At 37.2% G+C, this 14,923-nt stretch overlaps 1 protein-coding gene across 15 annotated transcripts in view; it reads right to left on the reverse strand.

Annotated features, from left to right (window-relative positions):
* Positions 1 to 14,923, reverse strand: part of DOP1A (DOP1 leucine zipper like protein A) — a 68,433-nt gene that overhangs the window by 8,098 nt on the left and 45,412 nt on the right. For 14 of the 15 annotated variants that reach the window (XM_074819671.1, XM_074819672.1, XM_074819669.1 and 11 more), the window contains 16 exons: positions 12,375 to 14,382; positions 12,158 to 12,269; positions 11,026 to 11,205; positions 8,636 to 8,761; positions 8,165 to 8,299; positions 7,579 to 7,634; positions 6,976 to 7,080; positions 6,213 to 6,279; positions 5,753 to 5,897; positions 5,435 to 5,514; positions 4,774 to 4,883; positions 4,461 to 4,610; positions 3,132 to 3,193; positions 2,372 to 2,524; positions 1,413 to 1,549; positions 4 to 59 (listed from right to left, as the gene is read on the reverse strand). In XM_074819671.1, coding sequence (XP_074675772.1) covers positions 4 to 59; positions 1,413 to 1,549; positions 2,372 to 2,524; positions 3,132 to 3,193; positions 4,461 to 4,610; positions 4,774 to 4,883; positions 5,435 to 5,514; positions 5,753 to 5,897; positions 6,213 to 6,279; positions 6,976 to 7,080; positions 7,579 to 7,634; positions 8,165 to 8,299; positions 8,636 to 8,761; positions 11,026 to 11,205; positions 12,158 to 12,269; positions 12,375 to 14,382 — 3,682 coding nt within the window. Of the gene's footprint in view, positions 1 to 3; positions 60 to 1,412; positions 1,550 to 2,371; positions 2,525 to 3,131; positions 3,194 to 4,460; positions 4,611 to 4,773; positions 4,884 to 5,434; positions 5,515 to 5,752; positions 5,898 to 6,212; positions 6,280 to 6,975; positions 7,081 to 7,578; positions 7,635 to 8,164; positions 8,300 to 8,635; positions 8,762 to 11,025; positions 11,206 to 12,157; positions 12,270 to 12,374; positions 14,383 to 14,923 lie in introns of those variants that run through there. The other variant, XR_012622622.1, reaches the window with a different exon arrangement.

Consider the following 14,923-nt stretch of genomic DNA (forward strand, 5'->3'; position numbering starts at 1 on the left):
TACCTGGAAATGTCTTCATCAGCAGTGAGCTCCTGTTCCATCAGTAAAAACACCTGTACCTGAAGATCAAATGCTACATTTTAATACCATTTTTTTATGGACTGTGACTCAGGAAAATGCTGTAGGGAGGCCTGAGTAATAAGCCTTAGAGAAACTGTTTGGAGCTTTACTTCCATTCCTGGATGATGAAATAACCCCCTGAACTATGAGTGGACACTGGCACCCTAGAGCTCTTTCATCCCTTATATATAGCCATTGTGCTACTCGGGCCATAAGAAACTGACTCTTTTTATGGCCACGAAAGCTCTCAGAGGATAATCCCCTCCACTACTTAGAAAGCAAGACCTAAACAAAATGAGAATAAAGAATCATATAACAGAGCAGTCAAGCTCAGGCGTGAATTCACAGAAGTAACACAGTCCTGTCCACTGAAAGTAGATCCAGGACTGTGGTAGCTTGCGTAAAGGCCAGGGGACAGCACGGGAATTGGAGGACCACACTGAGTAGAATGAGTTTCCTAATATTTATACTATTCACAGGCTCAAAATTAAATCCATCTGTTGCTAAAACAATGCACTTGATCTTTAAAATACTTTATATAGTTTTTCTCCTTCTATTACTTAGATCTGTGGTTAACTAAGGGCTAGGTTAGGTGCCTACAAATGAAAAAAAAAAAAAAAATCACAGCAGTGATTCTGATTTGCTGTGTAGCCAGTCCCTTGGGAATTCCTTGGCTAACAGGCTAAACGGACCACAGGATGCACTAAACACTCTCCTCCATTCCCATTGCCAAAGCTGAAATCCAAAAGACTGCGTCAAACAGTCAGCACTGGAGACTTCACAGGTAGCAGCTCTGAAAACAGATGTTTATCCTGTCTTGTTATGCAGAGTAAAACAAGAGAAAGAAGAAAGCTGAATCGAGCCTTGTCTAAATCTTGTTATAAAATTTCAGCCACAATGTGATTTGAATGACCATGAACTGCCAATACAACCTGGATTCTGACTCCTCCTTTCTGTGGCTTCTCATCCTTATTGCTGGAGAAAGAAGGCTGAATGACAAGGAAAGTAGAAACAGGGAGCACTGAGAAGAGCAGGAGTGGGAATGGTGGAGAGTGTACACATACATAGGCAGATATTGAAGTAGGAGTTAGTAGGGAACAATGAGGGAAAATGCAAATTTAATTTCAGAGACATCTGAACAGCTTAAAAAGCATAAGCCAACAGATACTTTGTTTGGTTGCAAAAATATAGACACCAGGACTATGAAAATAAGTCGGCTGTTAATTTGTGTCCATTGTACATTTACATGCACAATCTCTAGAAGATATTTTCTTTAAAATGTTGAAGAGGAATGAGGTGGTGTCTTACATTTGCACCAGTCTTCCAAATCATGAATGTTAACTGCAACTCACCAGTTCAGTGATCATGGTCGGCCAAAGCGAGGTAAGGTGCTGTGGAGACATTCTTAAAAGCAATACTCTGAAAAACAGGAACACTTGGGAATGAAGGGTGGGCACCTGTGGCAAACGGAGACTTTCTACCAGCCTTTCTGAAACAAAAAGCCAAGAAGGTTTCCTCAGTTCAGAATAACTCCAACTACTGTTTTCTCCTTCTCTCATTTACTCTCAATTTTTACTTTTTTTTAAGTATCTGCAACATTACTGTTTCAGTATTTTGCCAGTTTTATTCTGTCAGTGTAAAAAATAACCACTTTCAACAAGCAATGAACAAAAGCAAGAAACTGCAAAACAGTGAAGTTGCATAATTTGATTAAAGTTCTCCACATAAATGCAATAGTGCATCTGGGCGTTTTGCTCATCTTACGCAGTTTCACCCATTACAAAAAGAAGAGTTAACAGATTCCAAACAATACAACAACAGCCTGAACAGATAGGATATATTATTATTAAAAGGCTGCACCATCATAGTACATGGGATATTACACAGGGATGATATGCTCTTATTTAACCATAACCACCTCTAAGCATTCAACATATACAGAGGCAGATACATAAATAAGTTTTTCAAACCAACACATGCACTTAGCAGTTCAGACCAGTAAAACAACCTGGTACCTTGAATATAGTAAATCCAGCTACTGATTTGACTGGGAAAAAAAAAATTCAAAGAACAAATCCTGGAACAAATGAAACAAGAAAGATGATGCAATTGACTTTCCATATGGAGGAAGAGACAAAGTGTCCACCTTGGTAGCACTAAAAGACAAAATGAAACTTTGCATCCAGCCACGGAAATGGTACTGCACACCAATATTCCAGGAGACAAATTTACCTCTGTTACCCTGTCATAGAAATATTTCTCAGTTAACATCAGAGTCCAGAAGTCCACTAAATGATGCATTTTTACTGACCTTGTATGTCTGGAAGGTATTTCTGGTATTGGTCTATCTCACTACTAAAAATTGCAAAAGCCAGTCTCTTCAGGAGCATAGCACGCTGTTCCAGCTCTGCATCTCGATTAGCAAACAGGTTGAGTGAACTGCTCTGAGCCACAGCCACTCGTGCTGAAAGAGAAAATGCATAGTGCAGAGATGAACGTCAAAATTCCCTTCTGTTTCCCTTTAAGGCACAAATAACTCTGACTGCATTAATGTAGTTCAAAAGCAGATGTTAAAAAGATGCATGTTCTACAATTTGTATTTTTAACCACAGCGATTTAAAATACATGTTGAAAGAAAACCTGTAAGTATACACAAGTGTGACTAGGTTTGGGGGCTTTAAAAAAAAAAAAGCTACACTTTTTCCCAAAACACAATTTGCAGATATAAATGCTCAGAATTTTGGAATGTCCAGAATGAATTTCTCCTTAAAGCAGTTAGTGTCAGATCTAAAAAAAACCCAAAACACACCCACAACAAAAACCACCCTCACCTGCTCTGCTTAATCAACTTTGCCATATAGGTAAAATTCACTGTGTGCCAGGATGGTCTCAAATTCTCTCAGTTCAAGTTATCTTATTTATGGATCTCAAGTAGTTGAAGAAAACATGAAAAACACTGAATAAATCAGATTGGAATAAATGCTGAACAAATGTTTTCAAGACATTTGTTTTCCCTTATTTTGATATTTTGCTTGGAGAAAAGTCACTACTACATCTTATTAAATACTTACTCATCAAATCTCTGAATGTGGTTTTGTCATGTGTCATCAAATTATCCATAATAGCTCTCCAACTAAAACAGGAAGATTGTACACAAATCAGAAAAGCAAGAAAAAAAAAGTCAGGAATTTACAGGAATATTTACAGAGCTTTTTCTGCTCTTTTAATTCAGGCTAAGGCTTCCAATCCAAGCTCTCTGCTACATAGGTACTATTTATTCGGTGCAATTTGATCTGAATCTATAGTTATATTTCTCAAATAAGGGATACCATCCAGAGGGACCTTGACAGCCTAGAGAGGTGGGCCTGTGTGAATCTCATGAAGTTCAACAGGGTCCTGCACATGGATCAGAGCAATCCCAAACATGGATACAGGCTGGGCAATGAGTGGATTTGGAGCAGCCCTGCAGAGAAGGACTTGGGGGTATGAGTGGAAGGAAAACTGAATATGAGCCAGCAATGTGTGCTTGCAGCCCAGAAAGCCAACTGTTATCCTGGGCTGCATCAAGAGAAGTGTGGCCAGCAAGTTGAGGGAGATGACTCTCCCCCTCTACTCTGCTCTCATGAGACTCCACCTGGGGTACTGTGTCCAGCTCTGGAGACTTCAGCACAGTAAATATATGGACCTGTTGGCCATGAAGATGATCTGGAGCACCTCCCCTATGAGGACAGGCTGAGAAAGTTTGGGTTATTCAGCCTGGAGAAGAGAAGGGTCTGGGGAGACCTTACAGTGGCCTTCCAGTACCTAAAGGGGGTTACAGGAAAGATGGGGAGGGACTCTTTATCAGGGAGTGCAGGGATAGGACAAGGATTAACAGTTTTAAACTGAAAGAGGACAGATTTAGATATTAGGAAACAATTATTTACTGTGAGAATGGTGAGACGCTGGAACAGGTTGCCCAGAGAAGCTGTGGATGCCCCCTCCCTGGAAGTGTTCAAGGCCAGGTTGGACGGGGCTTTGAGTAACCTGGTCTAGTGGAAGGTGTCCCTGCCCATGGCTGGGGGGGGGGGTGGGGGGGTGGGGGTGGAACTAGATGATCTTTATCCCAACCCAACCCATTCTGATTCTACAAAATCATAGAAACCACTTTTTCCTCATAGAAAAGTAAAATAAAATAAAATAATCTTGACATTGAAAAAAACAGGCTTGTGCATAGAAATACACCTTAGACAAACAAGTTTAACATTTCATGTGGTAATCTAAAACAGAAAACATCCCATAATAAAGTATTTCTCTCAGAGAGCTGTTGGGAAAGTTAGGTCCAACATTATACATACTCTTGTGTAATGGTATACATAAAATTTGTAACAGCCATCAATATAAGCAGGACAAAGTCTTACTGGTTAACACACGAAGCATCCATCTGGAAGAAACTGGAATCCATGAAGAGGTCAAATGCTTCCTTTTTCCATGCTCTCCTTGTATATTGATACCCACTAAGACTGCTTAATAACTGGACACAGGCTCGATAGCTGGATGCATTGTGAGCACTAAAGAAAAAAATAAAGTCAACATGAAACAATTTTGAGTTGTTGCTTTATAGAAAGTTTGACAGACATGTAACCCTTTTCATGCCTGTTTCAACTTAAGTGTCACCCACCAAATTTCAACTGGCTGTAGAGATTACATCAATTCAATACATTGTAAAGATACCTGTGATTACGGAGATAGGGAACAACATAGTGCATAATATTTACAAGCAAAGGAATAACCCTCTCTTTTTCATCACTGTAGAAAACCATATCCAACAGATGAGCCAAAACCTATAAAAGGAGAGGAAGATATGTTATCATGCACTCAAATTGGTTTTTATCTACTATTTAGCATTTTTTTGTGTAATGTCTTTTACTGAACGTTCAAGTTTATGACAGAAGTGATCAAATTTCAGGTACTCTACAAAACCCAGAGTATAAAGGTCCCATCATTTTTAAAACAAACTAAGGTAAAAACACAGAAGCATAAGCTCCTGGGCAAAGCATTCTATAGAATAAGCTACAAAAAAAAATAAATTCGAAGACTGACTGCAATTACCAGCTGTAAATAACACATACCACTAATAACACACAAAGGTTGCTACTAAAAGTTTCCTGTGCTACACACCTGAGAGGCCATGCTTTAGGCCTCATCCATCTCACTGAAACTTTATAACTGGGTTAGTAACAACGTTTTAGATATTGTTACATGACAGGACCTAGAATCCATTTATGTCAGTATTTCCCATCAGATCTCTTTCCCCAAGCTTCTAGTCCAAAGCTCTTCACAATATAAAAGTTTATTATAAGACAGTATTTATTACATCTGAGGAGACATTTACCTCAGAAAGTAAGGTCAATGCATGGACACTATAAACAGATGGAGTTATGTTTGAAGTTTCCATTGCTGGAGACAACATATCTAAATGAAGGTAATAAAAAAAATGTCCAAAGTTAGTTTTCTTAAGCCATTATTTACCTTACAAGCATATTTTAATAGCATATATTTTGAAGATGTACAGACTTTGCCAGATACACTGTGTAAGATACTAATGCCTGAAGCATTTTTAATGTATTCAAGTATAGTAAAGCTGTCCTCCTTGTTAATTTTGGCCTGATAATTAATGTTTTGTTTAAAATAAAGATGAAAATGAAACTACCTTCAACATCTGATTCTAAGTTGTTTCCATCAACCATAATCTTGGGAGAAGGCTTAACCTCTAAGTTTCGTCTTAGCCAAGTAGTCTGTTCCAAGGAAGAACCAGCAATTGCCCCAATGGCATCCACTATCTTGTGTGTTACATCCTGGGCAGGAAAAAAACCAAGTATTTTAAGAACTCTGTGCAGAAGGGCTGTATTTGTTGTCCTGATGTGTTTTTGTAGAAAAATCTGTATAACTGATTAAGTGTATAACTGCTTTCAAATCACTTCTATATTATCAGTGATTTAATAACCTCACAGAAAATAAGATCTTTTTTAACAGATTATAAACAGTACTAAGTAGAAGATACTAAAGAGTCATTTCAGACTACAGAACTGATATCAGATAATTCTAGTACATTCAAGCATTTATTGTTCAGTATTTTCAAAAAAGAGACATACATACAAAAAATTTCTTACCTGGAGATCTCTTTGATCTTTCTTATTTTCCAGACTTGGGTTTTTCATAATGAACTCATTAAGAACACTGAAAAAAATATAGAAGTAGATATGGATTTTCTTCTCACAATACATTATTCAGTAACATCAAGAGCTAAAACAAATCTGGAGAAATTTACCTGTGCAATACTTATTTACTAAACCCCCAGTCATTGCTATTTATCAATATTCTAGAAAACATCCCTTCAAGTTTATTTTGATCACACCATAATAGTTTATCAAGAACATGCTTTACTAGACTATACACAAAAGTATCTTTAGAGACAGTTTACTAGGGAAGATAAATTCCAGGAAGTCAAGAAAATGGTCCTTGAAGCTTTATACAGAAAATCATATTCAACATTTTATTTCTAACACTCCACAAACAGCTTTCATGCTGAGAGTGAATCCTTCCTAGTGAGCTGCAAACCTACACATACCCAAGAAATACTCATTGTAGTTATTTTCTAAGAAAAATCAGAAAATTAAACATACTGTTTAAAGAGCCTGAATCACTCAAATAATCAGTTAGGTAAGATCATAGCTTATATCATATTATAATATAAAATTTAATATATGTAACCATTCCTCAGAGAAGAAACTAATTTGATAAAACCCACAGAACACAGGCAATAGTTCTATCACTCAAAAATAAGTGATAGAGATTTGAAAGCACTAAACACTTCAGTATGATTTCACATACATTTGAGTTTATTTGGAAATTGCAAATATCGAGAGCACTTACCCAAGTATAAGGAATTGTCCCGGAGCTGGAAGACCAACCTGGATGGAATCTTTCAATAGAAGCAGCAGTGCTGCCCAGCTATCTACTAAGCTGGTCACTGGAATCCTAAGAGAGCAGCGACAGCAATGAAAACAGCATCATCTCCCTCAGGTATTCCCCATTTTCTTTCTATCTCACAATTTTCCTGTCAGGTATTATTGAATCAACATTCATACAAATTGTTTGGTTCTTCATTGAATATTAGGTGGCTACATCAAGTCATTAAGAAAAGAAGGCAGGCAGAAGACCAGTACTCAAGGGACATGCGTTTCAGTCCAAGGTTGGAGTGGTACCAATGAGTTACAGCACAATTAAGATCAGCTTTCCTTGGGCACGGGGCAGATTTCCTGCAGGACTTTTAGGTGTGGGAAGAAAGATGATGCAGAACTAGGGAACTCACAAAATAAATCCCTTTCTTTTTTATGACACCTACGGTTCAAAACCATTCTTCATGATTCATATTACACAGGCTATTTCTCATCCTAGGGATTATAAAAAGATGTAAAAATATTCGAATTGTCCATTCACTTCTTGATGACAGAAATAAAATTTAACTTGTCTTACCTTTGAGTATAAGCATAGAAAAACTGCAACATGCAGACTTCCAGGGAAAGATGTTTCTAGAAAGAAATATGAAACCTGTGTCATCAGGAAGAAGAAAGTGACTTTTTTTTCCCCCCTCACTTGACAGGGCGAAACTGACAATGCTATAATGTTACTGCAGTGTTTGAAGGTATACTTTAATTCATTAACAGAATATTATGAACGATTATTTAAACATCCCTCTATAAAGTTATTCTTTTTTTTTTTTTCTCTCTTATTCCCTCTTTTCCCCACTTCCCCTTCCCACTCAAAAAACCCCAACCTGATGTTAGGGTATGCATCTGTGTCCCTAACGTAAGCAGCCTATCCCCACAAAACAGTCTTGTACAGAAGCAGTAAACAGGATTCTGGAGTTGTTCAGGAAATGGTAATGACTTGAAGAGGTATGACTTCCCTCCAAAAGTTCATCCCTCTATTAGATATTGTGAAAATTTTCACACTGTACAGCTCAGCTTTGTGAATGAAGTATTCATATCATCAGCATTTTAAGATTCAGTAAGAGGACATTAAAAAAAAATAATCAATAGGTTCTCAACAGTTTTCATACCTTGTCCTTTGCTATGGCTGGAGGCTGCTTCAAAACTTCTTTCACTGTTTGTATAACAGTCTCTGTTCTCATAACACTGATAGAGCGAACTAGCTCAACCAGTAGAAGTTGTTCTTCACCTGCTGTAGGAATAACCTAAAAAGAATCAAATGTATGTCCCAGATTATCATCACAGACAATGCCTATGCTAAAATTAAGGCAGCTGGCCTCATGAGATTGAAATGTTAGTAACAGTTCATCCAGAGACTTGGAATCACTTATTCTTTTCCTGAAGAATTCAGGAAGATTATCCCATTCTAAAATAAACTCGTAGCTCCCTAATGGTACAGTTGCCAATTAGAAACGTAAGTTCTCCATATTTCATACTATGTATTTTTTTTTCCCTGGAATGTCTGAATTTTCTCCTTACTGCTTCTAAATCACTTAAAGCTATTACCACTACTAGAAGAGACCACTGAAGTATAAACATACCTTTGTCCTAGAAGTATTTTTGTTTTGCCTCCTTTCATTCCATACAAATGCAATAGCAGCCATGAAGTGAACACCATGATTCATTGAAATTGGACCCAGAAGTTCAAGAATCTGCTGCCTCAAATTCTGAAATGCAGAAGCAGAACACATACACCTTTAGGTAAGCACCTCAGCATTATGTTTAGAACAGCCAGCTATAAAGCCATACTTGGATGGTAGCTATCACTGACTTTTATAAAAATGGAAGGACGCACTCAGAGGGTTCATAAAGCTCTATTCTACATCTGGTACTCTTCAATCATTTTATTCATGACTAAACAAGGGAAGATAAAATACACGTGTTAAATTTTCAAATGGTAATGAAGTGGCAAGCAACTGATAGAAAGGTACAGAACTAAAAATGATCTCACAAACTCAAAAAGCACCTTGAAAAAAAGCTGCAATATAGGCTTGATCTTTGCATGCAAAGGTGGGGATAAACAACTTCGGTGATTCAGAATGAGAAACTATTTATATAGTGGTGCTACTGGAGAAAGTCTTGGGATTATAGTGGATCACACACTCAGCTTGATGACTTTGCAAGGAAGGGGAAAAGAGCATCCATAAATAGCAGCACCTCATGAAAGACAGTAAGTATTTCCCTTGAAAGAAGATACCACATACCATGTCTAGTTTTGGACACCTTACTTCAAGAAATGTACCACAAACTGAACAGAACTCAAACTATAAAAAGAAAGATTAGCGCTATGGAATATGACTTACAAGAAGGGGCTGAAATGGGTTTGTATATAGTCAGGAAAAAAACATGTAAGAGGAGACATAACAGTTATTAGCAAATGTGTACAAGGTAATTAGGAAGAAGGAAGATGTTCACGTCTGTCACAGATAGTGATGGACTTGCTTTGTAGCAAGTGAGATAGAGAAGTAGGGGTGGTGGGGAAATCCTAAAAGAAGGAACATGTTACTCAGAGACTGGAATATTCGCTGTTGAAACTCTTAATGATATGGTTTTTAAGCATGTCAGAAGTTATTGAGGCACAATTGGGTCAGAAAATGTATTTCCTGAGCTGTCTTTTTGACCTGTGTCTATGACAGGAAGATTTCAGACAAAAATGCACTTTCTGTCTGTTTTCTGAAAGCCATTTTTACCTTGGTTAGAGATATTTCAGTAGGAATTGTCTAAGCTTGCAGGAAACTGCTATATACGATCCCAAAGCTTGACTATACACTTTATGCACTTGCCAATAGTGTAGTTGCCAAAGCAACCTAGTTGTACTGAAGCTTAAAAAGGTTGTTTATACTTTAGACACACAATTCCATAGAGTTCCACAGTTACATGTGTTTTTAACCACATCCACCAACTACAAGGCAGCTACAAAAGCACTACCCAAAAGCAATGAGGTGAAAATTAAAATAACCTATCCTCATGCTACACTGAACAAGCTGAATTCAAACTGGGCTTTTTCATATATAGGACATGTTGAATGCTCTTTTGAATACTACAGATTCGGGCAAATTAAAGAAAATCTAGGATGTACAGAACAGTTAATGTTTAACCAGAGTGAAAAAAACTTATCCTTTTTTTACAGAAGCAGCATAATATTACAGGCCATCAACAAGTACATACCCCCTTCCTTTCAGTGAGTAGGAAACCCTACAGGCTGCACAAATGTGAGCATGGATGCTGTCTGTGCAAAGACATGGAGTCTTAGATAAGTTATTTTTTATTCCTTCAATCAGAATGACAAAGGTTGAAAAGGATGTAACACAGCATCATCACAAACTGTATCTGATACTACTCAAATTAACTGAGGAAATCTTATTTTAAAACATTTCAAATTTAAATGACAGTTTCCTATTTAATAATGCGAAGTATAAGAAGTTTGAACTGCTTCCAATAAGAGGGCTAGGCAGCATTCTCAGTATAGTTCTATTTGACCCCTTCTCAGGTTCTTTATGATCACTAGCTCACTATCTGCTATGACATTTCCCTGTGCACAGTGACATCACCGTATGGGAATTGAATGAATAAAGGAATTAGTTCATAAGTGTCTGAGTACTAGATATTTTAGGAGGAGAGTTCTCATTTGTTAGGATTTTACATTAATATTTTTTATCTTTTGAGGCACAAAAGGCTGACAAATTTTTTCAAGGATGGATTTCTTTTCTTTGTAGAAAGCAAAGAGGTGAGACATTGTTGTCTTGAATTGATACACTCAAATTGAAAAGCAGTTTCAATACCCATTTATAAGCGCCTTGTTTGTGGGGTGGGTGAGTAGATGAGGACAAAGGTATTAAAACTCAATTTACATTTAGGGGAACGGAACTGGATTTGGTTCGACAAAGGTATTAATGTACAACTTAAACAATATTATCCCTGATATTCTGACCTTTGTTGACCCAAGATTAATAGTGGTAATGGATGCAGCAGCAGCAGTAGTTTTCTCTGAAGAATCTGCAAGGTGAAGGATGCTCCACAGCAAAGTCACAGAAGACATGATCATATGCAAGATAGATAGGATCCCATTGCGTGCTTCAATCAAGTGCTTCTGATCTACATTAACCAAAAGCTAGTGGATTTGAAGGGGAGAGAGGAGGAAGATTAAATATCTACATAAATAGCATAAGTAAAATAGTGTAAATCGAGACTTAATGGACATGGAAGCTTTCAACCTTAACTCTTTTTCAAAATAGTTTTTCAATAATTCTTATAGTATGTACAGGTTTTGAGTGTATTAAGAATAACAGTTAAAGAATCTTTTGATTCAGTTGTACAGTATCAAATATATTCTGAACACGTGAGGCCTCATGTCTACAGCAATCAATTTTGTATCATCTGCCTATACCTTTGCAAAACAATTATTTCAGAATTTTAAGTGTAACTAATACTTTAAGCCAAAATTTTTTACTTGCACAGACAATAACACTTTTCAGTTACTTTTAAATGAATGGAAGGCAAAGGGGTATAAGAAAAAAAAGCAAAACCAAGACTGCAGAGAGAACAAGAAAAATTTTCTTGCAGAATCTGGGCCAAATTCTTAACAGAGATTACACTCAGAATATCAGATCTAAAAATACTGCTTGACTAAGAAGACAAGTTGTGAATATACTGGAGGAGCAGAAAGAGAATGTTTTGACATATTGCAAGATGAACACAGTCCAGCCAGAAAGTAACAGGATAGGCAGTCTGGGAAGTTCCAAAAAACAAAGCCAGCTCTAAAAAGTGGCATTTTAGAGGTCTGAAAGTTAAGGAATTCCTACTTTAGTTATTTCAAGGTAACAAAAAAACCCCAAACCCAAAACAAAACCAAACAAGTCAAAGACTATTCTCTTAAAAGTATATTTAGTAGAAAATTGTTATTCTGTTTGAGATGGGTATATTATCAACAAAACCCATACTTATAGCTAAGACAATACATTTGGTATTTTTCCCACTCAGATCTTCATATCTGCTAATATAATCACAGTCCTTAATTTGATATGTTCTGCATAGGAACCTCTCAGACACCCAGATAAGTTTACCTGATGATACTGTGTAGATGGATCCAGGAGGCAGTAATGAATTATTGTTGTTATCCCTTCTAATAAAGTAAGAACCATATCTGGGGGAGTGACTGATGCCATCCAGAGAGGCCTAAAATAAGAGACAGATTTTTTAAAAATGGGTTAATCTGGTTGTAACATAATTCAACACAATCAAATCTGCTTAAAAAGATTATACACGTCTACATACACATACCTATTATCAGATAATCCTGTTTCATATTTGTACTGCTGAATTAAATTATCCAAGTTCCTGCAGAGCTGAAGAGTCACTGAAACAACCACCCTTTGAAGAACTTTTCCCATGTAAGGCAACGTAGAAGTGATAAGGCCAATCCACTGGGGATGCATTTTACAGGCACAGTGCTGGTGTAAAGCTCGTATCACTGCGCAGAGAAACATGCCTTGGCAGGTTATTGGCTGGGAATGTAAGTACTGAAGAGAAGCCATCGGCTGCTGTGGACCGATATGCTCCAAGTCTGTTATGACAAAGTCAAAGCCTGTTTCATTTTCCTCAGGCACAGTCATTACTCTGTGTTCCAGCACAATCAGCCGCTGAAGTACCTTTAAAAGCTGTGACTGCAGAGTACTACCATTGTCAAATTCATCTTCAGAAAAATTTATAAGGCTGTCTTCAGAGAAACCTTCTTCTACAGCCACTATATTTTTTCCAGCCATCTTTTCACTGTGCCATTTCTGTGCACTGAAGATAGAAGATAGCAGACAATGCAAGATTACTTTCTGAACCTTGCACTTGGACAACATGTCCGAAATAAAACTAGGAAAGCCCTTTGCAGAGCTTTCTATCACTTTTGCCAACTCAGCAAAGAGAAGTGTCAGAATTTCGATACTCATCATTTGCATATTACGGTTTCCTATTAGATCTTGTGAAGTTACTTTAACATGGGTTGGATAGTGGCTCCGCATATAGTATAAACACAAGGAGATAAGAATTTCTATGTACATAGAGCTCCGAAAGTTATGGTTAGAATCAACTGGGATGTGACTGTAGAAATCCTTGCCCATAACAGATATTCGATGCCTGGCTAGAAGATTCTGAAGCAACGAAAGCTGAGGAGTGTATGCATTGTTGACACTGGTAGTGGAGATAGCACTTACAAAAGCTGAAGGGTTTGTTTTCAGAATTGCTTTTATCGCAGAGAAAGCATACAATGTCCTTGAAGAGTCATACAGCTGGAGATAGAGCAGCACATGTTGATACAATGGATGGATATTAAAGTTGGGAGATTTTCGCATTCCTGGGGACCCCACATCGCTTTCTATTTCTGAAATTTCTCCTTCTCCACAACTGTACCAGTTTTCTAAATCAAGACCATCACTAAAGAAGACATTTGTTTGTTTAAGCTTTTCCGTTTGTGCTTTCTTTTTCTCTTCATCTTTCTTTTTGGCTATTTTCACCTTAGGTTTTGCACCTGGTTGCTTACCTGCCTCTTTAACAATTGTTTCTTTTTCTGATACTTTTTCTGGTAGCTTTCCTTTAAAGCTGAACTGAATACTACTGTGGCTTCGTTTTCTGGACTTCGATTCAGTGGAAGCAAGAGTGAGATCAGAGAAGGATTGCTGGCTTTCTGCAATGCAGGGTGAAGAGTTATTTCTTGAAATTTCATCTCTCAAGCTCTCAAGTCCAGTCTCAGTTGAGGCCGATAGCAATTGGGAGCTGTCATTACTAAGCAAACTACTCTGGCTACTTTGAATATTTTGATCTTCATTTTTTGTCACCTCTACAGAGTTATCTAAAGGACTGAATTTACATGAAGTATCCTCAGACTGTAGACTATGTTTAACTGGTTCAGGCTCTTCTCCAAGACCACTTACAACTTTGCATATAAGATCTGTAACCACTTGTTGCACAATTTCATCAGGTGAGTCTTCTCTCAGAGTCTGAGAGCTATCTTGAGCACTCAGACTTTCTGTTTCCACTTCATAACTGATGTTGTCTCCAGTAGATGACTGAGAGCAGCCAGAGTCCGAACTCTGCAGTATTTCAACTTGATGGTCAGGAAGGTCAAAATCAGACACAACCATTGGTATGGTCTCACTGCTGGTACTTAACAAGGAAAGCCTGTCACTCAGAGGGTTGACAGTCAGGCTGAAGTTCTCCATTTCATCCATAGCAAGTTGTTTTTCGTTGCCTTCTTTAGGTATAATAAGTTGTCCTTGACTTACAGGCACATGGGAAAATGCTTAAAGAAAAACACAAAAAAATTTATACATATAATATTTTATTCTTCAGAGTAAGAATTCAGAATTAAAAGTTAGAATTTAAACTATTATTGAGACTTCAAATTATAAAGGCATGGTAAATAGCATCTTTCCACTTCACAGTAGAAAAAAGATAATGTTAATATGCAAACAACACACATCCACATAATCAGAGCAAGATTACTTTAGCAGTAGATCTCAGCAAAACAACACAATACTCCCATGAAAGCTTATGCAGTCTCATCTGCTTGTATTTTCATTAAAAATAATGATTAGTATGTTACTAAAATTACACAATACATGCAAACACCTTCAAACCTTATCGGTATGTTTTCAGCCAGCCCCACATCAGTGGTCCTAATTCATAAAAGCATTTCATTTCTTGGTTAAGCTTCAAGCCATATTCTTAAGTTCTACTGAAGTTCAGTAAGACATAAGAAAATGCTCTGCATTAAAGTACTTGCATGTCATCCTAATTTGAGAACAATAAGACTTTAACAATACTTGAGACACCCAAACTTG

Source organism: Strix aluco, chromosome 3 (genome assembly GCF_031877795.1).
Source record: "Strix aluco isolate bStrAlu1 chromosome 3, bStrAlu1.hap1, whole genome shotgun sequence".
NCBI lineage: Eukaryota > Metazoa > Chordata > Aves > Strigiformes > Strigidae > Strix > Strix aluco.